We start from the raw sequence: 26,048 nt of genomic DNA on the forward strand, positions 1-26,048 counted from the left end.
TTCGTCCACTGCGGCCTCATCTACTGCGCAGGCGCCACTCCAGTCTCCCGCGCTCCCGACCCGCCCCCTCGCGGACGAACTCACCTCCAGGAGGGCAGGGGACACGCATTCCTCCCACAGATGGTCCAAGCCAGCTTCTGGCCAATCAGAAAGCTTCTTTTAGCACCGCTTCTGGCTAAAAGATGTTGGAGCTTCTTTTCCTAGAACTTTCCGGCAGTGCGGGGTAGAGGGGTGTGGGGAGGGGGGGAGGAGTGGAAATGATTGATGTCTCCTACAACCATTAGCCAAGGGGGATGAGTTTGAAAAGCAAATAACACTACGAATTGTCTTGCAAGGAAAGCCTGTGAGCTCCGCCCCCTCCTCCCACTGGTCTCGGAGAGCCTTCAGGGTGGGAACTTTTGGTGGCAGCCAATCGAAGGTCAGCGAGGACGGAGGAGGCGGGGCAGGCGGTTGTTTGGCCAGAGGGTCAGACGCGGTGCTAGGGGCCCCGGGGTTGTAGGGTCACTCTTCCGGATCCCCACAGGCAGGGGCTGGGCCGAGGGAGTGGGCCGCGAACGGGTGCTGCGTCGCCTCGCTGGCCCTTTCCAGGCTGCCTTCTGAGGCCTTGAGCCAGACCCCATCTGGCGCTCCCCTGCGCCTCCGCCGCATCCCTCGCGCCGGATAGCCGCCCCCTGTCTAGCCCAGAGGGTCCAGGCCCCATCTGTCCCTGCTCCCACCGCGGCCACGGGCACCTTGAGCGTCATCCTCCCCACTTCCCTTCCCAAGCAGCCCCACCAACGCCTCTAGCCGCCGCTCTTCCCGTCTGGTCCGTGGAAGTGGCTGGTTACTATGGTGAAGCTGGCAGCCAAATGCATCCTGGCAGGTGAGTGTGAAATTTACAGTCTCCAGAGTCCAGAGACCTCATAAGTTACCAAGAGCTTTTGTTCACGTAAATTGTCTACCCTCTTTCCCTTTCTCTCTTCCAAAGGCGAGTTAATGCAATTACTAACAGTAAATTCCATTAGTTGTGGAAGAAGTATCTTCCAGGCTACACTGGTAGCTCCAGCTGATTTCTCCCGCCCCCTGTCAGACTGTAAGACCATCTTCACCTTTCTGAGCTGTACTCAGGAGGTACAGACTCTTTAAAAACCAGGCTAACCACACCCTGAGTGCTTCAACCAAACCATGTGCTGTACCCCAAAATTAGGCACCCGTGGCTTTGCTAGTCTTATGGGATTTTTTCCCTGACCCTGCCCCTCTGATGACAGGGACAGACAATAATGTAAAATTGACCAGAGTTTGCAAAAAAGGTGCAAGTGTATTGCCTTTAAAACCCAAAGTTACTGCGCTTCCCTACGCTCAGGAGGACAGAAATATCGAATCCCCCAAAGGCAGGAATCTTTGTTTTGTTGACTGATGGATCCCAAGCACCCGGAACAATATCTGGAACCTACTAAGTCCTCAATAAATATTTGTAGAGTGAATGAATATGTGGCATTCACATGTGTGGTGCTCTTTGTATCAGTCTGCACATTTAGAAAAACATTTGCCTGGATTGTAGACCTGGAACCACAGAACACATGTGTACTGAGTCCTTCCTGCATGCCAGGCACATGTATTTCATTTCATCCTCTCCCGGTGGTAGGTGAGCACACCGGTAGGTGCTGTATTGTTCCCGTTTCAGCTGGGGCACTGAGAAGTGAAGTCTCGCCCAAGGTCACGCCCTAGTGAAGGAAGGTCATAGGCAGGATTTCAACCCCTGGATCTGCCCAATTCCAAAACTCTTAACCTGTGTTACTCTTGGAACCTGTGACCTTTCCGGGGTTCCTTGACCAGCTCAGGAAAGAAGCAGTGAGAAATTATTAAGAGGGTAAAGAGATTCTGACTGAAAGAGATGATACTTTTAATGACTTTTCTAATTTGGAAATAAAAGGGTCACACAGAAAGATGACTGACAACAGTAACTCAAATCAGACTGGAGCAAAAGAAGTTAAGGGGTCTCTAGTTCCCAGAACGCCGGAGGAGGCCGTATTGTGTAACAAAAAGAATTCTGGCTGTTCCTCTCATTGGCTGTGTCATCTTGGACAAAGCACATCTCTGAGCCTCAATTTCTTCATACATAAGTTGGGATTGTTTTTGTTTTCTGAAGTTAGATACATTTTTTAATGCGTTTCTCCCTCCAACTCTACTTTCTCTTATTTCTTTTGTAATTCAGCTTCTATCATGGAGCTAAGTGTGCTGAGTACCCTCCATGTACTGGCACTGTGGCAGACCCTCACCACAGGTCATCGCACTGAATCCACACAATAACTCTGTGGGGTCAGTATTATTGTCATCATCATTCACAGCTGGAGCAACTGAGCCCAGAGAGGTTAAGACACTTGCCTTGGGTCACACAGCTGGATGTGGCCGAGCTGGGATCTAGACCCAGGTGATCTGATTTCCAGTGCTTTGTTCTTAGCCCCAAACTAAACTGTCCTCGAGCCTCGATTCTAGACTCTTTGCCCTTCTTTACACCCATTCCCTCAGGTACTGTTTCACCTGATTTCAGCCACTGCCTGAGTTAGTGATTCCTGAACTCCAACCTAGCTCTCCATCTGCAGCCTCAAGACTATTTCCTCTTGGAAGTTTCCAGGGACTAGAAGACAGTGAATCAGCCCCACCAGCACCACGCACCCAATTCTTGTTCTCCACACCACCCAACTTCACACACCTGCTCTGGTTTTATTTGTCCTTTCCCCTCACAGGTCTGCTGTTTAAATTGAGTTAATCTGCCCTTTTTCTCTCACGTACCTAGTCATTGAAGGACCCAATATTCAATTCAAGTGCTTATTCATTCGACAGATATTTATGGAGCACCTACTATGTGCGAGTCACCATGCATGGTGCGGTGCGAATGCAAGCATGAATCAGGCCAGCACCTGGACTCAAGGAAGCGCTGAGATGTGCATAGTAACTTACAATGCAGCAAACATGAATCGAATGCCCTTTGTGTGCCAGATACCAGAGAAATACCTGCTGATTGTTTTGGCTCAGATCAGGAAAGAAAACAACACTTGACGTTTATCTATATTTTATTTACTTAAAAAATCACTTAACTATTACTTAATATACATGAGACACTGTACATATTAACTCTTTAAATCCTCATAACAATTCTATGAGATAGGTGCTGTTATCCCCATTTTGCAGATGGGACAACTGAGGCCCAGAGAGATTACTGACCCAAGGTTACACAGCGCATAAGTGATGGAGCTGGAATCTATGCCCTACGTCCTATGATTTACTGCCTCTCGATGTCAGTGGGGATGATAGAGCCTCACCAGAAGGTTGCTCTGACATCAGGTCTCAATGAAATGGCACTGACCCACATGACCACACAAGTAAAAACAAAGGAGGGAGAGATGACCTTCGGAGGCTGTGCAGGAAGGACGCTATTTGAGCTTGGCCTGGCAGAGAATGGGCAGGATCTGGACTTGGGTCGGGAGTACCTGGAAAGAGGTTATCTTCAAGGGATTCTCGGAGATCAAGAGACTAGGCATACAGATAACAAGTTATAATGTTGTACATCTGAAGCTTATATAATGTTATTAACCAATGTTACGTCGATAAAAAAGAAACATATATATTTGTTATTACAGTTCTACACAAACCCATAAAAGAGAGAGAGAGAGAATGGGAGTGTAGAGCTGAGATTTTCTGTCAGGGAAAGCCGGAGAGTGAGTCGGAAGGTAGGGTAGGGGTTGGCGGTGGAGAGGGGTATGCAGTGCAAGGAACCCTCGATGGGCTTTGTGTGAGAACGTCACAGGATGAAAGAGAGTCCTACGTTGGGAGGTTCATCTGTTGATGCCGAACTGAGTGTGTTAGAACAGGGAGAAGATGAAAAGGAGAGAGGGCAGGTTGGAAAGTGTTTTCAGGCAAGACCCAGTCAAGAAAACAAAATGAATTTCAACAGAGAAATTTTCATATATGGAATTGGTTCAACAGGTATTAGAGACCTGAAAAAGCTAGAAGGAAACATTGAGATGACATGGAACTGGTATATGAAAGTGGGGTTGCCAGAGCTTGAAGAAGAACCCCACAAACCAGGATCCAGACCTCTGAGGAAGGAGACGCTGCCCAGCTCGGTGATACCTCAGGAATTCAGTCACCAGCGTGTGAGGCCACCCCACGCCACAGATCGCTGGGACCCATTGCCCCCCTGCAGGGAGCTCAGGCCCGTGTTCAGGGCGAGACAGGAACAAACCGATTGCAGGCCATCGTGAGGGTCTGTGCCTCGAGACCGCTCCTGGTACAAGTGCTACAGAAGTCAGGGTCCAGGCAAAAGGCAGATTCCGCACTAGGTGCTTCCACAGTGAGGATTTAGTGTGGGATGTTACCTCAACCTGCTAGAGGGCTGGAAAGACAAAGGGGGACAGTAGGGCCACACAGACAATAACCAGGAAGGAGCCTTGCCCCAGGGCTGGGGAACAGCAGAAGGGGCTGGGTCCTCAGGACCTCATTGCTCAGGAGGGCCCTGGGGAGCTGAGAGGCAGACCTCCGGGAAGGAGGCCCTGCTCACTGCTCCTGGTGAGTGGGAGGGGCTGTAAAAGGCCGGTCTGGGAGTGCAAAGGAAACAAACCCAAGGTGGAGACGGCGCCTAATAGTGCCGCTGGGGTGACGGCCATTGCTAGGCTGCTGCAGAAACAAGCAGCAAATGGGAAGGAACAAGTCCCGTCTCCCCTTCCCGCCTTCCAGGCTTTTTCTAGAACTCGCATTGGCAGAGCCTGACAGGGAGCGCCTGGCAGAGGGGAAATGTGTTGGCAGCGTCCCAGCCCCAGCATCCCAGGCAGGGCCCGGATGGGTAGGTCAGGGGCTGCGACAGAAGCCCAGGTATGAGGTAACGAGGGCAATGTCAGCAGTGACCACCAAGGACACGTGGGCAGGAGACACGGCAAAGGAGATGAGGAAGGAAGAGAGTCAGAAGTGACTGTGGGGGAAGGTGGGACAGTGAGAACGAAGTGACATCGTGGACAGAACAAGTGTGATGCGGGCAGGACCGTTCAGGACCCAGGGGCGCGGCATGAGCCTGGCTGTAGACGCACTGACATTGGGTGAAGTCCTGTCATTGCAGGGAACCTCCACCCGTTGGTGGAGATAGAGACAGGCTGGGGAGAGAAATCCTGGCCCAAGAAGTGACAGGCACGGTAAAGAGAGTAGATGGGAGCGGAGGGCCGAGGACAGACGCACAGGGGTGCCCACGTGTGGAGGCAGAGTGGCAGGAGAACCCGGCCAGTGCAGGGTCCCCAAGGCCACGGGGCCAGAGGGCTCAGGAAGGAGCGGACCGCTTCAGACTGACTCATCCTTCAGAGCCGTCACGAAGCATGCGGACAGAGGAAAGACCACTGGACTTAGCGATTCTGCGGTCACGGTGACTGCACCGGGCCTTTGCGGACGCCACCCTCCCTGCCGTCTCCCCCAGGCCCAGCCTCGCCCCGGGAAAGTCCATCCACTGATGAAACCACTCGTGCATTCTTTCCTCGATGCACCCTGAGACGCTTGCGTTCTCAGCTTGTGCTATTTGAATTTGTCATTTTGTTGCTGTGCAGATGTGTTTGTCAGCTCCTTCCCGGCCCTGAGCTCAGATCCCTCCTCAGCTGACACAGGAGGTTTTCCCTAAGTGTGGGTGACTGACTGGCAGTCGGAAGAAAGTTTTTTTTTTTGAAATTCACCAGAACAAATCTGTGGGGAATTTCACAAGCAGGATGAGCCAAATCCAACTGGATTCAGAAGCCAAATTGGAGCCGGGAGGGTGGATGCAGCCCTACGCAAGATGGAGAGTGACAGGCTCTCTGCTCTGAGACGCCTGGGTACCCAGCGACAGTCCATCCTGCGGGTGCTCGCAGTGTCATGGAAGGCGGGGTGATGAGGGTCGGTAGGGACAGGGTTAAAAGTGGTCAGAAGGGTCCCTGAGCTCTAGGAGTGGGGTCTGGCCAGGAGAATGTGATGCTGGAATCCTAGGGAAGTTACCCAGCTTCTCTGAGCCTCGGTCTCTTCGTCTGTCAAATGAGGTTACTGACAGTCCCGGTGTGGGGCAGGGAGGCTGGGCGGGGAGGGAACGGATGAGACGGTGTGAATGGGTTCAGGAGGGAGGCTGCACAGCGGTTGGTTCCCTGTAAGAAGTGGTGGCCAATAGGAAAGCAGGACCTGAATAGCTCACTCAGACCTGGAGAAATTAACATGAAATGAAAGGCCACGAGTAGTCAAATCGTTGTCTCACAAGAGAAAATTATAGGTGGGAAAAGTCAAAACTGAAGCGTGAACAGAGCAGCAGGCTATCCAGAAGTCAAGTAAAGAGAAGCGTTGAAGCCGACTTGTAAAGTACGGAGTGAAGGCGAAGAGCTTGCACCAAAGGGTGCCAGTCAGGGTCGCGGCGGCTGTGGCGATCTTGGAGCCAGGCTCATGCCGGGTCAAGAGGGCGAGGAAGCAGCAAACAGGTGTTCTCTCGGGGCTGGGTGATGGAGCATCTGTGTGAGGCTCTCTAGGTGGAGAAGTTCTTACAAATGAAGACAGCGTGGCATCAAAAGAAGCCACGCGGAGCCATCGGTGGGAAGGTGGGGAGGGCACAGGACAATGGAGGTGGGCACGTAGAGCCGCCAGCACCTTTGGGGGCACAGGAGGAATTCCAGTTCTCTTGTGCGAGGTCCAATTCTCAGACTGAAGCCGACATAAACCTTTAGTTTCAAGGTACCCATTCAAGGGGCGATCAAAAGGAAAGCCAGGAGATAAACCCAGTAGGTGTGAGACAGCGCGGAGAAAACAGGGGCTGTTGCAGGTAGACTTGGCCCCTGGAAAGAAGGATGTGCAGTGGTCACAAAGGGGCACCTGAGGTGGAGGCGCAAACGGACTTCAGGATGGCGAGTGTAGCACCTGACTTTTTGTTTCCCATAAATCCCAACTCCCACCTCCCCTCCCACGCCACCCCTGCCCCCCAAAGAAAGGATGCAGGGTCCTGAGTATGGAAGCTCTAAACTCAAATTGGTTCCGTCAGTCAGCTGAGACCATCAATAGTCTGTGACTGGTCGCACCTCTTTTACCTTCAAGACTTCAAAGTAAATTCCAGTTTGAAAGTGACAGGTTTTCCCTGGGGTATGTTTCAGTGGAAGAGTGTCAGTCCTATTTCCGGGGCTCCAAAACCCTGAAGCTCTGTTACCTTCTGGGTCAGTTCTCTTGGATGAGAGCATCAGCCTTGAAGAAATGGGACTCTGGCCATCGTGGGTTTTGAAGCTCGGTCCTCACGGACCCACTGCCCTGCCAGTGACCTCAGAGCAAGTTCCCATGAGAATCAAGTGCGTTTTCTCTGAAAACTCTTGGAAGTTTTTGGTTTCTAGACGAGCATTATGGAGCGGGAGGGTGTTGAGTCACGAGGATAGAAGTGATTTTTTTTCTTCTCCTCTGGCCTCACAGGAGACCCCGCCGTGGGCAAGACCGCCCTGGCACAGATCTTCCGCAGCGACGGAGCCCATTTCCAGAAGAACTACACCCTGGTGAGATGCGGGCGTTTAGGCCTGGCCGAGGCGTGAAGAGCAGTGATCAGAGAACCCTGAGGGACAGACTTCCCCACAAACCTTACGGGGCCCTAAGAGGTCTGACGAGGGGCTGCTCACATGGCGCCATGTGGAAATCGTTTTTCCACAAACCACAGGGCGTGGGGCTGTCTGCAGAGCAGACCGGCCAGTAATCGACTGGGTCACCACGTACAGTTCACTCGTGGGCAGGGAGTTGGGTGAGATTAGTGGACCCTCTCCGATTTCTGTACGTAAAGTGAGTCCAGAACACAAACAGTTAAGCTGGGGAAATGCCTCCCAGGCAGTGGGTGCTGTAACAAGCCCCCCGGCTGATGCAAACATTCTTGGTTTTCTTCGGCAGACGACAGGGGTGGATTTGGTGGTGAAGACAGTGCCAGTCCCTGACACAGGAGACAGTGTGGTAAGTGACGGCCTTGGCCTGAGGGAGCCCAGTCCCCTCCAGCCGCGCCCAGGGTCTCCTACTTACCGTCACCCTCCCTATGAGAGATGTAATGCAAGGATTCGACCTAGACTTGTCTGGGCATTTGAGAACAGGATCGTGGAACACAGGAAGCCTTCTAGGGAGGGGCAGAAGAAGAGGAAGTGAGGCAGACGGGAACGTGGGCCTTTGCCCTCACAGAACTCATCTATCCAAGTTCTCAACCCGGGTCCCTCTATGGGAATCCACCACTCTCAAAATTGAATTGCGAGATGTTATGTTTGTAGGTGTTTTCCTTGGGAGAAGTTTCAAAAATCGCCAGATTCTTAAAGAGGTCCATGAGCTCCAAACAATTTTAAGTACTCCCGATGCAATGAAAAGAGATCAACACAAATATATACATAGCCAATGTGTAACGCAGGTTATGGCACTGACGTTCAGGCAGCGTGTGCCAGGGGTCAGACGCCAGCCAGGGGATATCCAGTGCCCAGAGGGAGCTGGAGGGGGAAATTCGGGGGAAATTCCTAGGTGTCAGCATTGGGGAGGGGCTGTCCCCTGGCTGGCTGAGGTTTGCACTGAGGCAGGAAGGTCATCCCGCGTCCTCCGTCACAATCATCCTTAGCCACGCAGGACGATGACAGACTGTCCCACTCTACACTCCTTCCCAGACCTACTCAGTGACCTCTTTAAAAAGAATGGTTTTCAGAGTTGAATATCAATTTGGTTAACAAAGTGCAGAATGACCTTTTGGAAACCAGAGCACTTGTCAGCCTGTTTAGCATTCTGTTCCGCCAGGTGGAAAGGCAGCTTGTTCCTGGTATTTTTGCACTTGAGGTGAAGAGAGGTGAGATGGCACACAGAAAGTGCCGGTTGGTGTGGGGACACCGTTGTGCGGCCCTGCCAAGATGCTTGAGGTCCTTCCTCTTCCTGTCGTCTTCCTCGTGCCACCGGGAAAAGGTGGCGCCTGTCTGAATGAGTGTGTTCATGCCTGCACCTCGCCATGAAGGCAGGGCCGCAGTGAGCTGACACTAATACTAAAACATGCCTTTCTGATTCCAGGAACTCTTCATTTTTGACTCTGCCGGCAAGGAGCTGTTTTCTGAAATGCTGGATAAACTGGCAAGTAGCGTGCGGTCTGTTTCCCAACCACCACCTCCACTTCCTGCCAAAAGCTTTGCCCCTTACCATGTTCTCCCAGAAATCTCACCGCACCACGTGGCTGCTGTGTGCCCGGCGGGAGGGAAGATGTGCCGGGCCACGATCAGCCCGCACCCTGACTCCGGGCTCCCCCTCTCCAGCTCTAACTCCATCCTAGGACGATCCGGGGTCCCTCACTAAGGCCTGGAGAAAGGAGGTGGCTCCCACAGGCACACAGGGGAGGGCATTGTGGTTCTGTGAGAGTTCCTGAGTCAGTCTGTGGAGTGAGGAGGTGAGGCGGCATCCGCGCAGATCACAGCCCTCCCGTCCTGGACGCCTCCGGGAGCCCGCGTAGCTGTAGGGTAGGGAGGTGAGCCCTCCAGAGCGACTCCAAGCTGACCTTCCAAGGACAACTGAAGGAAAAGGATTCTCCCTCACACCCTGGGAGGTTATGACACCCCAGAAACAAACCAGGCTCTCATTGTGCAGGGAGGGGGGTCTCAAGACCAAGGCATGGCTAAGAGTCACAGGCACCAGGATTGGCGTCACGGCCTGAGCAGGGCTATCCTGTGGCCCCGTGCCAGGCAGCAAGGTGTCCCAGGACGCTGAGCAGTCCCTGAAGGTGACAGGCCCTGAGAGCATAGCCCTGGTTCTTCACTGGGACAGCGAGCCCTCTCCAGTCTGGTTTGGATGAGGGCTGCAGGAGAAGCAGAAAGCACCCTTTGCATTTTGAAAAGCCAGCCCTTATTAGGAGATGCATGCAAACAAGCGTTCAGTGACAGCTGAGAGAAAGGATACCCTTCTAGGCCTGCAGAGCAGAAAGGCGTACCAACTTGCATAACAGTGAGCCCCCGGTAAGAATGAGTGGAAGCATGAATTCATGAAGCAAACGCATTTCTGGTGGGAGAAAAGCCGCAGTCCTGCCCTCATGTTGAAAGTATATCTGACCTGGGCAAGTCAGTCCCCCTACTCTCCGCCTACACAGTAGGGACATTCAGACCAGCCCTGCAAAGTTGGAAGTTTTCACGCCGACGCACAGAGAGCACCCAGCAGACAGCCTGGCATGGCTGTGAGCTCTCACCCGTGCGGTGGTCCCAGCACCTGCCCCAACCAATGCCGAGCCCACCCTCCATCCATTCCTTCGGGTGAACTGTTTTCCTCTGTGGGTGTGGCTGTTTTCTGAGTCACATCCCCTTTATAGTTTTTCATTTCCCTCCACTCATGTCCCTGCCCTTGGAAGACCCAGTTTCCCTCCTAGCCTAGAAGTCACTTTCACTGTTACTGACATGTGCTCATCCTGTCCCTCTCGCGCAGTGGGAGAGTCCCAACGCCTTGTGTCTGGTCTATGATGTGAGCAGTGAGCAGTCCTTCAACAACTGTAGCAAGTGGCTAGAGAAGGCTCGGGCACAGGTTCCAGGCTCCTCCCTCCCAGGTAGGAACTGCAGGCATCTGGATTTGCCAGCAGCACCTGTCTTCTTCAAGTTCAAGAGCACAAGATCATTGCAGAGCTGGCTGTGGGTGCAAAAAAAGGGGTGCTCGGGGTTTTAGGTGTGATGGTCTGGCTTGTACACAGAAACCTCAGTGAGTTATCACACACCTCTGAGTCTGTAAAATGGGCATAATGACATCCACCTTTCAGGGATGTGGGGAGACTCGAGGTAAGAAGGGGGGAGGTGCTGTAGTGGAAATGTGAGTTTGTTGTTTCCAGGAAGCTAACCCCAGGGAAGAATTCCTCATTTTCTCCTGTAAGACACAAGTAAACATGCAAGTCCTGTTGTCACTTCTGAGTGCTTTAGATCAGTTTATTTTTCATCCCTATGTGAGATCAACAAATTCTCCTCATTATAGACCAGGAAAAACGATCTCCAGAGACAGGCTCAAAAATTAGCTGCAGCTGATGCAGCTGGGGACAGAACAAAATTACCTCCAAATCCCTGACTCTGAGCCCAGTCCATAGATTAGTATTAATGACCATTTTTAAAGTTTGCTCCATGCACTAGGAATTACGCAAATGCCTGCATAAATTTGGCCCTTGCCTTCACGGCATTTGCAGCCTCAAGGAGACAAGGCAGACAGATACACATGAAGTCTAGAAGGGCAGAGCAAAAGCTGTGTGTGAAAAGCAAAGCCCGCCCGCTCAGCTAACGCCCTCCAGGCTAACACCGGGGTCTCATGCCTCTCAGAATCAGTGTGCTTGCTCTTTTCTCCCTCCAGCTGGCCTCCCAGACTGCCAGTTCAGTGCAGTGCTTTGGTTGTTTCTTTTGGGCAGGTGTGTTAGTGGGGAACAAGACAGACCTGGCTGGCAGACGAGTGGTGGAATCGGCTCAGGCCCAGGCGTGGGCGCTGGAACAAGGCCTGGAATGTTTGGAAACATCCGTGGTAAGGATCCTCCGCTTCCTCCATAGCTAAGTCTGGAGCGGGCTGCTGCTGGAAGTGGTTTTTCACATGACCTCAAGTGCATCGCGTTGTTATTCCGCCCTGTGCAGAGTCGAATTTGGAACTGATGTTTAAATCCTTGGCCCAAGATGTTTTCTCAGTATAGCGAGAGTCACTCATGCGTTTCAGTGAAGCAGATCAGCCAGCCAGCTCACTAATTTCTCAATTATTGAGAAATACAAGTCTGTTGTGTTCGATTACAGTGACCCTTGATATTTGCATAAGATATTACGGATTAGGTGTTGTTGGAAAGTTACTTCAGAGACCCTCACGCTCAGTCCCGTCACCCCGGAGCTGGCCCCACAATCCCCACTTCTATACTGAGGGTGAAGTGACTTGCCCAAGGTCACATGGCTAGTAGAGGGTTGGGCCAGGACGAGGGTCCATGGCTTCTGATTCCCATCAGTGTTGCCTGTCCCACCTTGCTGCAGCCCCAGGGTGACTCTGGTGAGTGGCAGAACCTGTGGGAGCCTCAGTCTGGTACTTCCTTAACTTAGGGGGGCCTCAGGTTCCTTGCCTATAAAGTGGGGATAATAAAACATATCCCTCACCGAGTAATAGATATGAAAATAAAGTCAGATGGTGAATATAAAAATACTTAGCATGAAGTCTGGTGCATAGTGAACACTCAATAAATGGTAGCTTTTTTTAAAGTATAAATATTTCCTTCCAGTAATCTTACTTATACTGTTATTACTTACTAAATTCTTGCGTTCATAGATTGTACAAAGATAAATGTCACTCTTGCCTGTGGCCCAATTATCACAAATTCTAAATTAATGAAGTTCAAATTAGCGCACTTTTACCGTATAGAGGGTTTTGCATCTTTTACGCAGCACACCTTCGAACAAAGCAGTAAGTCGTACTACCCACAGCAAACAATATTTTAGTATTCCCCCTTCCACCATTCGCATTTGTGAAATTGCCTCCTCACCTCAATATCCCATATTCCCCAGAACTCTTGATGGAACTCAAAAATTAACACCCAACACATTAGTCAGCAAAGATCACTGGGTTGCGTGTTTACTCTCTGCTCGGTGTTCGTAGCTACGCTATTGAAACGGGTGGGTATAAATTGTGCTTGCAGAGGCTGCAGTTAAGCATTTGGTATTAACTGTGCCAGTTAACTAGTCCCCCCTGAGTTGATGCTAACAGAAGCCGCACTGGCAGCTCGGTTAAGAAGCTGTAATTAAAAAGGAAATATAACCAAATGCTGTTTGAGACTCAGCCAAGTCTTGACACCAAGCCCCTCTCCTCTTCTTACTGAACGCAGCAGCAGTCGTCTTGCAGACCTAAAGGTGGTACCTACACGGTAGCTTGACGTTCTTTTTTTATTTGTAAGTCCATCCCCAGAAGTTACCTATCTTAAAACTGAAAGCTTGGACCCTTTGACCACCTTCACCCCTTCTCCACCCTCAAGCCCCAGTCCCTGGCAACCACCAATCCGCTCTCTGTTTCTATGAGTTTGGTTTTTTTTTCAGTTCCACATATAAGTGAGATCATACGGTATGTGTCCCTCTAAGTATGATTTATTTCACTTAACATAATGCCCACAAGTTTCATCCATGTTGTCACAAATGGCAGGATTTTTTTTTCTTTTTTATGGGTAAATAATATTTCATCATGTATATATACACATTTCCTTTATCCATTCATCCATCAATGGACACTTAGGTTGTCTCCATGTCTTAGCGATCGGAAATAATGCTGCAGTGAACCTGGGCGTGCAGATACCTTTTCAAGTTAGTGATCTCATTTCCTTTCGATACATACTCAGAGGTGGAATTGCTGGATCATATGGTAATTCTATTTTTAATTTTTTGAGGAACCTCCACACTGTGTTCCAAAGTGGCTGCACCAATTTACATTCCCACCAACAGTGCACAAGGCTTCCCTTTTCTCCACATCCTGGCCCACACTGGTCATTGCTTGTCTTGTTGATAACAGCCATTCTAACAGCTGTGAGGTGACAGCTCATTGCGGGTTTGCCCTGCGTTTCCCTGATGATCGGTGATGGTGAGCGCCCTTTCATATACCTGTGGGCCACTTGAATATTTTCTTTGAAAAAATGTCTACTCAGGTCCTTTGCCCATTTTTGTCAGATTATTTGTCGTTTTGCTATTGAGTTTCATGAGGTATATATTTTGAATACCGTGTTTCCCCGAAAATGAGACCTAGCCAGACCATCAGCTCTAATGCGTCTTTTGGAGCAAAAATTAATATAAGACCCGGTATTATATGACATGATACATTATGCCTGCTATTATATTATATATTATATATATTACATTATATTATATTATATTATATTATATTATATTATATTATATTAAGATCGGTCTTATATTAAAACAAGACCCGGTTGCTCCAAAAGACGCATTAGAGCTGATGGTCCGGCTAGGTTTTATTTTTAGGGAAACACGGTATTAACCCCTTATAGATTTGTGGTTTGCAAATATTTTCTCCCATTCCATAGGTTTCCTTTTTATTTTGTTGATTATTTCTTCTACTGCACATAAACGTTTTAGTTTGATATAGTCCTACTTGTTGATTTTTGCTCTTGTTGCTTGTGCTTTTGGTGTCATATCCATAAAATCATTGCCAAGATCAATGTGAAGGAGCTTTTTCCCCAATGTTTTCTTCTAGGAGTTTTATGGTTTCAGGTCTTAAGTTCAGGCCTTTAATCCATTTTGAGTTAATTTCTGTGACTGGTATAAAATAGGGATTGAGTTTTATTCTTTTGCATGTGAGTATCCTGTTTTCCCAACACCCTTTATTGAAGAGACTATCTTCTGCCCATTAAGTATTCTTTGCTCTCTTGTCAAGTATTAGTTAACCATGTATGCAGGGGTTTATTTCTGGGCTCTCAGTTCTGTTCCATTGGTGTCTGTTTCAATGCCGGTGCCATACTGTTTTGATTACTCCAGCTTTGTAATATGGTTTGAAATCAGTAAGTGTGATGCCTCCAACTTCGTTCTTCTTTCTCAGGATTGCTTTGGCTATTCGAGGTCTTGTGTGATTCCTCTTTGACTTTGTAACACCCCTTGATAGGACATTTTCAGGCAAAAAAATTAGGCAAAAAAAAGAATTTCTTTAAACAGAAGTTAAAATTTTTGAAAACATTGCTCATCTCTGTAAGAAGTTGGACAGTATTAAATACAAGTGAGTTCAAGAAAGGTCCACAAGAATGGCACCCCTTGCAGGCGGATGAGGGCAAGGGCAGTGATGCTTGCTGAGCACCTACTGCATGCCAGCTGTTTGGTGCCCATTATCTATGACTCTTCTCTACCAGCCTTTCCAGGCAGCCATGCCTGTCCCCGTTTTACACATGATGAAGAGACGCAGAAAGGCTGTGTAGCTCTCCCCGGTTGCCTAGCTCAGGAGTAGTAGAACCAGGACTAGAATGCAGGCCTGTCCAGCTTGAGAACCAGGGCCTTCTCGCAGGGGTTTTGGCCTCCCACAGAGCCCACTCTGGGACTCTCCGGAACAGACTTCCAGGCCACATTGAGTGCTCATCTGAGCCTGCCTGAAGGATCCTTCACGGGCGAAGCAAACCTACTCTATAGATTGTCAGCGAGATTCGTCATTTAACAAAAGGATTCCTGTCATTGGCAAGCCCTCCTAACGCATCTGGAAAACGATTCTGTTTGCATCTGCCATTTCAGGAGTGCTCCAAGGCTCACCTCCACTGAATTCCTTACTTCTTTAGTTGCGTTCTCCCAAGATCTCGCTTTCAAGAGCTTCGAATACATTTAGAAATCACTGTGCGTGGGCTTCGCAGGCCTCATTCTCTTTCCATTCAGTACTTAGCTGTACTTTCAACCGATCTAACATTTTACTCTTTGACATTGGCATTACCTAGGACATTATGCTCTGCACGACCACAGGAGTCCTGCAGGTATAACTGAGTTATTTCTCTCACGTCTGCCTGGAGGGTGACAGCTTCCCTGTCCTTCGCAGTCGCGAGCTCATTCGGCTACAAAAGGTCCTGCGCGCTCTCTTAGCACCGCCTCCTCTGTCTCTCCTCGTGGCCGGCTTATTTCCTCCACCTTATGTGCAGGGTTTTGCTTGGTAGAAAATCCAGGTAGCGCTCTCTACTAGAACTGGTTTCCTTTGCATATTTCTGCCCTAGGTTGGCAGAGAAGAGACGCTGCTCTTCTCATATTGGGGGATCTGTGTTCTGGGCTGGGCTGTGCACGAAGCAGCTGGGCCATTGCACCCCCGGGGCCCCAGACTGCTGTCTGTAAAACACAGGCATTGGGCTTGATGACTTGGTAACATTCTTCGGTGTGGAAATTCTTCCATTCATTGGGGATGGTTCATTGCCTCTTATCAACGCTGCAGTCTTGCCAGCTGCCAAGGATTGCTTGAAAACGGGTTCTTGTGCATTCATAGCTTGAGCTACTGTCTTGAAAGTAGTGAGTTCTTTCTTATGCCAACTTCTTGCTTAAAAAAAAATTAAAAATATGTTCACACAGTGCAGCCACCATGGAAAACAGTATGGAGATGTCTCAAAAACTTAAAAATAGAACTACCTTATGACCCAGCAGTTCCACTTCTGCATTATTTATCTGAAGAAAACAAAAACACTAACTCAAAAAGATATCTGCAACCCCCAAGTTCATTTCAGCTTTTACAATAGCCAAGACGTGGAAACAACTTAAGTGTCCATCGATGGACGAATGGAGACAGAAATTGTGGTGTGTATATGCAATGGAATATTATTCAGCCACAAAAAAAAGGAAATCCTGCCATTTGCAGGTGAACCTCCGTAAAGCTTGAGGGCATCAGGCTAAGTGAAGTAAGTCAGACAGAGAAAGCCAAATACCATATGATCTCTCTAATATGTGAAATGTTTTTAAAAAACAAACAAAAAACAAACAAACAAAAGCAAGCTCATAGATACAGAGAACCAATTGGTGGTTGCCAGAGGCGGGCGGTGGCGAATGGGTGAATTGTTCTGTGTTGTTTTTCTTTAGTTGAATTAAAAAATTGTTTAATACGTGTGTGCACACAGAGAGTGAGAGAAAGTCCTTTGGGCACCTTTAGTCACAAAAGTATTATTTCATTTGTTAAAATGCCCAGTCCTGGGTGACTGTCAAAATTCCTAACTTGATTTCCAGTCAGTGCCTTCCCCTGGCCTGCTCTGGGAAGCGGGGCCCGGCTGGCAGCTTCTGCGTTTCTGCACCTGTGTTTTCCCCCCAGCTCAGCTCTCAGCCTGTGGGAGAGGGGAGATACAGAGGGAGGGGCATGTGGTCTTTGTTGGGACCTGCTGTGGCGGCTTTGGACCTGCCAGGGTTCTCAGGTGATGCTTGCTGAGCATGTCACAGGTGCCCCCTCCCTGCCCCCATCAGTGGCGCTCTCTCACCTGCAGTTTCCATCTAACAGGTGATACACATCCTCACCCCTCCTGTAGCCGCAGTTCTGGCTGGTTCCTGTCCATCTGCTCCTGGGACCCATTACCTTCCTGGAGGCCATCTCCGAAGTCCCTTTAAGACAGCTCCGGGCTGGCGCTCTTGCTTGGCCTGCCCGCCACTGGTCCAGGGAAGTGCAGCTGCAGCCTTAGTTTGACAGCGGAGGCAGAGCTGCCATCCCCAGTGCAGCCCTCCGCTGGCTTGGCCATCAAAACCGCCAGCCCCCGCCTCACCTGGATTCTTCCCAGGCCTGGGTCCAGCCCTATCCTAAGCCCTCAGGCCTCAGGCTTTCTCTTGGAACCTCCCGCTGAGCTGGAGGGGAGGGAGCGGTGCCCCTCCTGGAGGGACATGCCACAGCACAAGCCCGACCTTGAGGTGAGGGTGGGCCCCTCCTGTCCGGCCCTCCCTCGATTGGGTGTGAGGGTCCTTGCCGGCTGTTATTTTGCTTTGGCCTTCGACGTCTCTGTCAAAACTAAGCAAGAAAGAAGTCTCCTTTTAACATCCTGTCACACACACAGTGAGTGGCCAAAAGGACAGGCTCTAAGGAAACGGATCTAGGCCTAGACCCAGCTCCACCGTTGACAAGTGTGCGGCTTTGGGCAAGTTACCTTAATCTCGCCATATCTCAGTGTCCTTCTGATAAAACGGGTGTAATGATAGGAGCCTCCCCGAAAGGTGTGGAGGTGAAATGACGCAACTGCGTGTAGCACCTGACACGAGGTAAGAGTGGCTGGGTGCTGGTTCTGTGATGATGACACACCTAACACAACCGACTTCTTGTCTCTACAGAAGGAGATGGAAAACTATGAAGCCCCTTTCCGCTGTGTGGCCAAGCAGTTCCACCAGCTGTACCAGGAGAAGGTGGAGGTTTTCCACACACTGGTGTGAGGCGCTGCCGGCATCTGGCAGTGGGCCTCGTCTCCTTGGAAGACGAGAGAAGATGGAATTGCCTGGGCACTTCCAATATATCCTGACAGCTTTAAATAAAGTGAGGAGGAAACATAGACGCAGCAGCTCCTTCTGTTCTTGGCCAGGGCAGCCCTGGTTCCATTTTGCACTTTGGCTGTTGGTTCCAGAGCAGCCCTGGGAGCCAGGCTGGGAACCTTGGTGGCCCTGCCACCTGGGGGGGGGGGGGGGCTGGCACTTGTCAGAGTGGATGGTCCCACCCCCCTGAAGGACCTTCCACTGAGAGTAAACCCCACCGTGTGATGTGAACTTGCTTACAATTGGCTGCAGTTGAGATGCTCAGCTTGGAGCTTGCCGCAGGGCGGAGGGGGCCGATGGCGGAGGGGGCCGATGGCCCACACCTGCTTCTAACAGATGCAGACGTCCTGCCTGTTCGCAGTCCAGATGCCAAAGCTCCCTCTCAGGGGCCACTGTCACTGACAAAACAGTGCCCTCTGCCGGCCTCCCTTGGTGCCTCTTCTTAATAAGGGGTCAGCCCCTCCCAGCTGCCGGGAACCCTGAGCGTCCAGGGAGCCAAGAACCAGGCCACTTTCCTTTAATGACCCGACTCCCAGTGAGCGGGGCAGCAGTCATAAGTCTTTGCACCGAGCTTGACTGTTTTCCATCCTGTCTCTGCTGCCAGATTAATCTTCCTAAAACACCACTTTCATCGTTTCACTCCTCTGATTAAAGACCCGCAGAGGTTCCCCACTGCCTTCACAGAGGGCTGAGGGCCATGGGCTGGCATCCAAGGCCACCTCTGACTGTCACCCTCACCCAGAGGCCTCGGCTTTCAGCCCCAGAGGGGGACCGTCCCTCAGTCCCCAGGTAGGCCTCGCACCTTAGAGTGAGGACCTCGTGCTGAGAGTGCCAACTTTGGGGGTAGACAGACCTGGGTTCGTCCCAATGACAGTGATGATAATGGAAATGACTCCGGTTCCTGTGTCTGACCTGCCAGGTCTCTACATGAGCTAAGCACATTACGTGTATTAGCTCATTTAATCTACAACGTAGTCTTATCCCCCTTTACAAATGAAGAGCCAAAGTCAGAGCCAAGTGACTTAGCCAAAGAATGGCACAGCCAGGATCACGGATGCAAGAGCCCCGCCCACAGCCACCGCCCTCTTCTGCCTCCTGAGCTTGACCTGGCCTGGAGCAGGCGGAGGTCCTTTCATCTGCAAAGGGTCATGCTTAGGCTGCCCCTCAAGGTGATTGTGATGACTGAAATGATGGGTGAAGGACATCAGGCACATGGTGTCACCTACGTCAGGCCCTTCCCATCCCTCTTCCCCTTCCGGTTACTTGTCAACATGAACTCACTGTAGCCACAGCCATCTTCCTACTGAGTCATTCTTTCAGAAGATCGTACCAAGGGCCTGGAGCATGCCGGGTGTTTTTCTACGCACTAGCAACACCACACTGCCAGCCTCATGTCACGTGTTCCAGAAGGGAAGACCTGCAGAAAACAACCAAGGATACATGGAGGGGAAATTTGGGGTTGCCCTGGAATTGGTTATGGGGACCCACAGCTGTGGACAAAGATGCTAAAGAGATTGCAAAAGGCTGGGGCTGCTTTCGCTATAGCCTAACAGGATGGCAGAACTGGCCCTGCTACCAGGGGCCACCCCGACCCTCGCTCCTTGCTCTTCCTTCTTTATATAAGAAAACAGAGTGGTCAAGAGGGAATGAGGGCAGACACGGTGCTGGTGCATGGGTACCACTCCCTCTCCTGCCCCACCCCCAGAACCAAGCTAAGGAAGCCCCAAGAACCTCCTCCTGACACGGAGGAGACAGCCAAGAAGAGGAGCCTGGCACCTCGCTCCCCAGCTGGATGCTCGCTGAGCTGCAGGGACCTGGCGCCAACTGCAGGCACAGGGTGGTGAGGGTGTCCTTGGGGGAGCTTGGCACATCACCTGGAGTTGGGGAGACTCACTGGGGAGGAGCCTGCACCACCAGCGGCGAGAGCAGGTGCCCCCTCCGTTGTGGTCCATATAAGGAACCACGGAAAGGGCTGCACTGGGCTCTCCAGACGGGTCCTAGCAGAAGGAGTTGCTGGAAAGGTTAGGGCTTGTTCTGCTGGCAGGGCTCCGGGGATATGGCCGCCCCCTCCTGAGGAGATGCCAGCCACAGAGGAGGCTCCGCCCCCAAACAGCCAGGCACCCCATCTCAGGGAGATTGCAGCCGAGGGAACCAGACCAGGGGCAGGCCTGCAAGGAAAACAGGCACCCCACCCCCGACCCCTCTGCTCCAAGGCGCCCAGAGAGAGGAGAGAAAGCCCTTGCTCCCTTCCCGCTTCTAGAGCGGAGCTTTGACCCAAGACTTGGAGTTTTGGACTGGCCTGGTCTGAGTTTTAACAACTCAGAGTGCCTGAAATACGTTCAGATCAGCCTGTCATGAGGACCCAGCAGGGAGGGACTCAGCAGAGTGTGACGAAATGAAGCAATTAGGAAAAGTAAGATGGTTTAGGCTTGGAGCCCATGGAGTCGAGATTCCCCAATAAACTGGTTCAGTAATGAAGGATGGAGGTCATTTCAGACCATGTTAAGTAATGTGCAGACAATAAAATGAAGCTGTGGTAGCTGGTGATTGAGAGGTAACTGGGTTAGGTGGGCAGGAAGACGTCTGAGGAGAAGTGACATTGATGCTGAGGTCTGACCGCCACGCGGCCATCTGGGGGATGAGCCATTCCGCAGCGAGGACAGCAAGTGCAAAGGTCAGAGGTGCGAACAAGCTCGCAGAGTCCAGGAACGTCAGGCCAGTGAAGAGGTTGTCTGGTGTGTTGCCAGAAAAAGCAGAAGGAGGTGAGGTCGGCAGGGGCCGTGCTGGAAGGAATTTGGAGTCTATTGCAAAGGCGACAGGAAGCCAGCGGAGGATTGACATCATAGCTTTCTTATGTCCTCAGTGCCCGGCACGGTTTGGGGAAAGTAGTACGTGGATATTAATTACGTCACTTCCCGGGAAACCCCATCCTCAACGAGCAAACGTTTACAAATGCATGCCGGGTCTGATTTATTCAGTCAACATGTGCCAAGCATCTACTAGTGCTGGTCCCCATACTAGGAACTGGGGACTTGTTGGTGAGTACATCAAAATTCCCTCCCCTCGGAGCTTACGTTCTAGCAGAGAGAGAGAGGTTCAGCGAAACAGTCACTGACAGAGCTCAGTGCTGCAGGGAGCGCTGCGGGTATGCCAGGGAGGGAGACGGGAAGGTGACATAGGGAGCTCAGGACAGAGCTCCCTGAGAAGCTGACATTTAAGCAAGATTGGAGAGAGCGCAGAGCAACTGGCACCCCCTGGGCGTGGTTGGTTCACTGGCCGCTCAGAGGTGGGCGTGACCACGGTGGCCCATCTTCCACTTTCTTTCACTGGCACCCAGCACTGGGACGCAGGAGATGGACACAGGCTGTGTATACGGACTGCAGGGGGTTACAGAGTTGGATGGGACTCAGGCACCTACATTCCGTAGAGGAGAAAGCTGAGCCACACTTGACTTCTACACCCCAGTGGAACCCCGAAAGCACCCCAGCCAGGGTCTCCCAGCTGCCGCAGGAGGGCACGGGAGCAAATGACTTCTCTCACTGTCTCCTCTGGGATTGAGGCGGACGTTTCTGTTCACTGCCCTCCACCGTTTCCCTCCCACTGTGAGGAGTGGGTGCTCCCTGGCTCTCTGAAGCTGACCCTTCTGCAGTCTCTTTGGCTGCCTGCTGACACCACTTGGGTTCACGCACCAGGAGGGCAGGGAAGCCAGGCGACTGGGGCGGGGGGAGGACACAGCAGGCCAGTTACGTCTGGAGTGGGTGTTCAGAAACGTAAACCGGTAGGTCCCCCAATTCAAACACGATACCTCTGTGACACTGAGGCACTTTCCTTTGTTGGGGTCCACTTTCAGATGTGGATGATGTGGGGGGCAGCCCCTGGAGGGGTCTCCGTACCCAGTGGTCCATCATGACACTGTGTCTGACGTGACAGCCAGCCCTGGAGATGCCCGTGGCTGTGAAGGTGCATTGGTCAGACCGTCTTCTACCAAGAGACTCGGGCAGGAGGCAGCCTGCTTCAGTGTCTGTGATAAAATACATTCATCTTGGTGCTAAAATGTTGTGTTTTGAAGAAATGGAATATTGAAAACTAAAAATTTCCTGTCCCAAACTGGGGTGTCAATAAACAGATTCAACTGAGCCCAGGACGGAAACCCAAATCTGTCGGAGTTTTGCCCATTCTGGAGATGCAGAGGGAAGCCTTTGGTTTCGCACCTGCGGGCCCCATTTCTGTATCCATCTCTGTGCAAGGGCCCTGCTCATCCCAAGAATGATGGAGGGTCTACCCTTGAGAAGGTCAGGTCTACTGGGCAGGGAGGGTTTCCAGGGACCTCGCAGCAAAGTACCTGATGCTAAGCAGGGAAGGGCATTCCAGACAAAGGAAACAGCGTGTGCAAAGGCCCTGAGGCATGAAGCTGGGGGCCCTCTTGGGGAACGAGGAGTGCAGTGTAGGGTGAGCAGCGAGTGGCTGCCCAGCAGGTGAGAGGTTGGAGAGAAGGACGAAGCAAAAGCATGGAGCTTTTTGTACACAGAGCAGAGGAGTTGGGCTTTTTCCATAAAGGAGTGGGAACCAATGAAGTTTTAACAGAAGTTATTCACCTGAATTTCTTCTTTAGAAAGATCAACCTGGAGGGAATTGGAGGATGGAGTGGGAGAGGAAGTGCCTGGAGGTAAAGAGGCCAGTTCTGCCGCTGACAGGCTGAGGAGGACACAAGGCTTTATCCATCTCCAGCACATTAGCAAAACCTTGGGAAACCTTGCATTTTCAACCCACCTTAGAGTTGTCTTCCCCTCTTTTCCTTAGAACACCAATTGATCTTTTGAATGCATTATCCTTTACTTACTTTAGAGACAGAGAAAACAGAGGGTAACTTCTTTGGGTTACAAATTGTTAGTGATGGAGCGAGGATTGAGAACTCGGACTTGCGAGTCCTCTGTGGATTTTATGATATTTATGTATATAATGCCCGTCCACTCTTCCTCTCTGCCAGTAAACAGAGCAGATAAATATGAAGAGGATGGCAGCAGAGAGCTCATTTATACCCCAAAAAGGCAAGAAGACTGGGAAGGCTCATTAGGAGAAAATATTGACCGGGCAGTGTCTGAGTTTTACCTGTGATGTGAGGGAAAAGTGCATTTTTTTTTTTTGCCAAAACCATTATGTAACTGGTTCTAGGGGCAGAAAGGGGTGACCCCAGATTGAGCGTGGGGGCAGAGACCCGGAGAGCAAAGACAGTGTCAGTTCCTGGAGGTCAGGGACACACCTGATACTCGGCGTAGATCCTCTAGAAGCAGCCAGGGTTTCGTGGAAAGAGCACTGGCTTTATTGACACCAGAAGAGCGGAATTAGAATTGCAGCTGTGCATCCACGAATGAGTCACCTACCCTCTCTGATAGTCAGTTTCCCCATTTATCAAATGGGCATAAGAGCATCAACCTTACCAATTACTGTGTGTGGATGCAAAGATGCAAAGCCTCCTTTTACCACGCGTGGTCTATAGTAATGACCAACACGTAGTAGGTATTTCCAAATGTTCTTCAGTAACCGTAAAAATAATGTATGCTTATTCCAAAAAAAAAGTCGGAAATGGAAATTATTCAAATCCTACCACCCAGAAACAGCCACCAATCCCATTCTAGTATATGTGCTTCCATCCTTCTCCTCTGCATATAAAATCCTGGACATAGTTTTTTAAGTAAAAATATAATGCCATATATGCTATTTGGAATTTTTCTCTTTTCACTTAATATCTTGTGGACATCATTTCAGGTCGAGAGACACAGTTTCACACGACCACTTTATTTTTTTTAAATCATGAAAAATTTTAAACATACCCCAAAACAGAGAGAACCGCACAATGGGCACTCATTTACCCGTCAGCCAGATTCAGAACTTGCAAGATTTTGCCACCCTTGCTTCACCCTATCCCCCCTGCCGTTACTGTTACTGTTACAATAGTTTAAACCAAATACCAACACTCTGTCATATGTCTCTAAACCAATCTCAAGGCCATTATTACACCTGATAAAACGAACAGTAATTCCTTAGGAAGTACACCCAGGAATTACACCTAACACCCCGCCGAGATTCAGATTTCCCCAATTAGCTCCAAAAGGTCCTTTCCCAACTGGCTTCTCACATGATCATTTTTAATGACCCCCTGTGGAAGGACACCAGGTTTCTAAGTTGTCACTCAGGAAAAGCACTGACGGCCACATTCTTTTGGGCCTACATGTGGACCCCTGTCCAATTATTTCTACAGGACCAGTTCCTAGAAGGGAGCTTTCCAGGTCAAAGCCTATGCACATTTCAAAGGCTTTTAATAGCATTTGACATTGCCCTCCAGAGAAACTGTACCAATTTACACTCCCACCAGCAGGGACTGGCACCCTGGACAGCCTTGGGTCGTTAATGAAAGGAAATTAAAGGGAGAGAAAGCAGGAGAGGAGAAAAAGAAAAAGGAAGAGAGGCCGGGAGTGAGAGGGGGCAGAGTGGCACCACACAGCTCTCGGTGCCCCCTGGCTGCCAGCCGGCGCCAACCTGAGAGGAGCTCGGAGAGCCAAGGCTCCAAGCCCATCGGTGACTGCACCAAATTAAGTCTTAAAGCAACGATTCAGTGGAGACCGAGAACAAAGCTGGAGCGAAGACCCTTCGATCCATCCTAATTAGGAGCTGCCTTTCCACAGAAACCAGGAACAGGCTGCCACAGCTGAAGGCAAAAAAAAAAAAAAAAAAAGTGCTGCAGCCCAGTTGTGCGCTAAGCTTGTCTGTTTTCCTAAAATCCCAATTAAGAGCTCCATCCATTGGGCTCACAATCCCCTGGGACCCTGTTCTAAAGGTTACAGAATTTAAATTGGGGTGAGGGTCTCCACCACTCAATGCCGGGGGACCTTCTGTTCTTGCACTTGCTAAGGATGGAAGCATCTACCTTGCTGCTGCTTTTTTGATCGATTGATTACTATACCTTAAAAACTGAAATTAATTTCAGGTTTGAGAAGAGCAGATAAAATTCAGATACTTTTGAGGCCTGGCTCTATACGCACAAATGGGGCGCCGGCTGGTCTGGCTCCCGCAGCCTGCAGTGCGTTGGCGGTTCACTCCACAGGTGGACGTCGTGACGGTTTGCTGGACGTGGATGCTCTCTCTCCAGTTTGCACCATGAAATTCGCATGTTGAGCACAAGCACTCGGAGAAGTCGTCCAAGGATCAAAGCTGTCCAGCCTTTAGCTGACGAAGCCACTCCAACCGTAAGCACTGACTGTGGTAACATAAGGACTCGGTGAGTTCACGGTGCCAAGCCTACAACTTCCTGAGGTGCTGTATCATTTCCAAAATGATGTTTAAATGAAGAGCACGCAGGGTCCAGGTCGTGGTGGGTTCTTGCTGGTGTTACAGAAAGTTTCCAAATAGAGATCAGGAAACAGTTTCATGAACCATATATCGGCAGTTCACACATATCTCAATTTTCTCGTGTATGGCAACTCCTTGAAGTGCGCGTTTGGCCCCCACTTCACAAAAGAGGAATCTGAACCCTCCAAAGGTGATAGGTGACGTGACTCACCTGGCCGGTAGGAGTCAGGACTGGCACCTGAGTTCCCTCCAACTTAGGCCTCTTTTCAGGACCTCTGGCTGCCTTCTCAGCATCTGTGAGCCTTTTTTGTTGCAGATTCCAACAGGAGCTCCCGTGCCCAGGTGTGTTGGGGCTCAGGAACCGAGTGCAGGGCCCGGTGGGCGGCTGAGCCCGGGAACCCTTCTTTGGGCATGGATCTCCCCAAGGCCCCTTCCAGCCTGTTTCCTCACAACCTGCACAACAAGCCAGGAGACCAAGGTAACGTTCCTATTTCACAGCTGAGGACACAACGGGCCTGCGAGCTTCCTTCCGAATGCAGCTTTCCAGGAACACGCACAGCTGCTTTCCGGGATCTGTGAATCTCAGGAAACATCTTGGGGAAGATTGGGTCCTTCCCAACAGCCTTCCTTCGACACCTCCCCGGTCTAACAAGCAGGTGGCAACAGCTCGGAGAAGCAGAGGGTGGGGCTGAGAGCCTGCACACAGCCTTCTCGGCTCTGAAGTCAACAGCCTCGGGGGCGGATCTCCACTCAGCACTTCCTCAC

General features: G+C 50.7%; 1 protein-coding gene across 1 annotated transcript; it reads left to right on the forward strand.

Annotated features, from left to right (window-relative positions):
* The first annotated feature begins 419 nt into the window (after positions 1–419).
* IFT27 (intraflagellar transport 27) lies at positions 420–17,956 on the forward strand. Its single transcript, XM_033116735.1, has 7 exons — positions 420–862; positions 7,426–7,505; positions 7,888–7,947; positions 9,025–9,084; positions 10,417–10,534; positions 11,372–11,481; positions 17,742–17,956. Exons 1-7 carry the CDS (start codon positions 829–831, stop codon positions 17,838–17,840), a joined length of 561 nt encoding a protein of 186 aa, XP_032972626.1. The 5' UTR covers positions 420–828; the 3' UTR covers positions 17,841–17,956.
* Positions 17,957–26,048: the final 8,092 nt, after the last annotated feature.

Source organism: Rhinolophus ferrumequinum, chromosome 10, assembly GCF_004115265.2.
Source record: "Rhinolophus ferrumequinum isolate MPI-CBG mRhiFer1 chromosome 10, mRhiFer1_v1.p, whole genome shotgun sequence".
In the NCBI taxonomy this organism is placed as follows: Eukaryota; Metazoa; Chordata; class Mammalia; order Chiroptera; family Rhinolophidae; genus Rhinolophus; species Rhinolophus ferrumequinum.

What these genes read in the sequence shown, in the direction of transcription:
- IFT27 (XM_033116735.1), top strand. Translation starts at nt 829, where the DNA reads ATGGTGAAGCTGGCAGCCAAATGCATCCTGGCAG. An exon ending in AGCCAAATGCATCCTGGCAG is followed by an intron (nt 863 to 7,425) that starts GTGAGTGTGAAA and finishes CTGGCCTCACAG; the next exon opens with GAGACCCCGCCGTGGGCAAG. An exon ending in AATGTTTGGAAACATCCGTG is followed by an intron (nt 11,482 to 17,741) that starts GTAAGGATCCTC and finishes TTGTCTCTACAG; the next exon opens with AAGGAGATGGAAAACTATGA.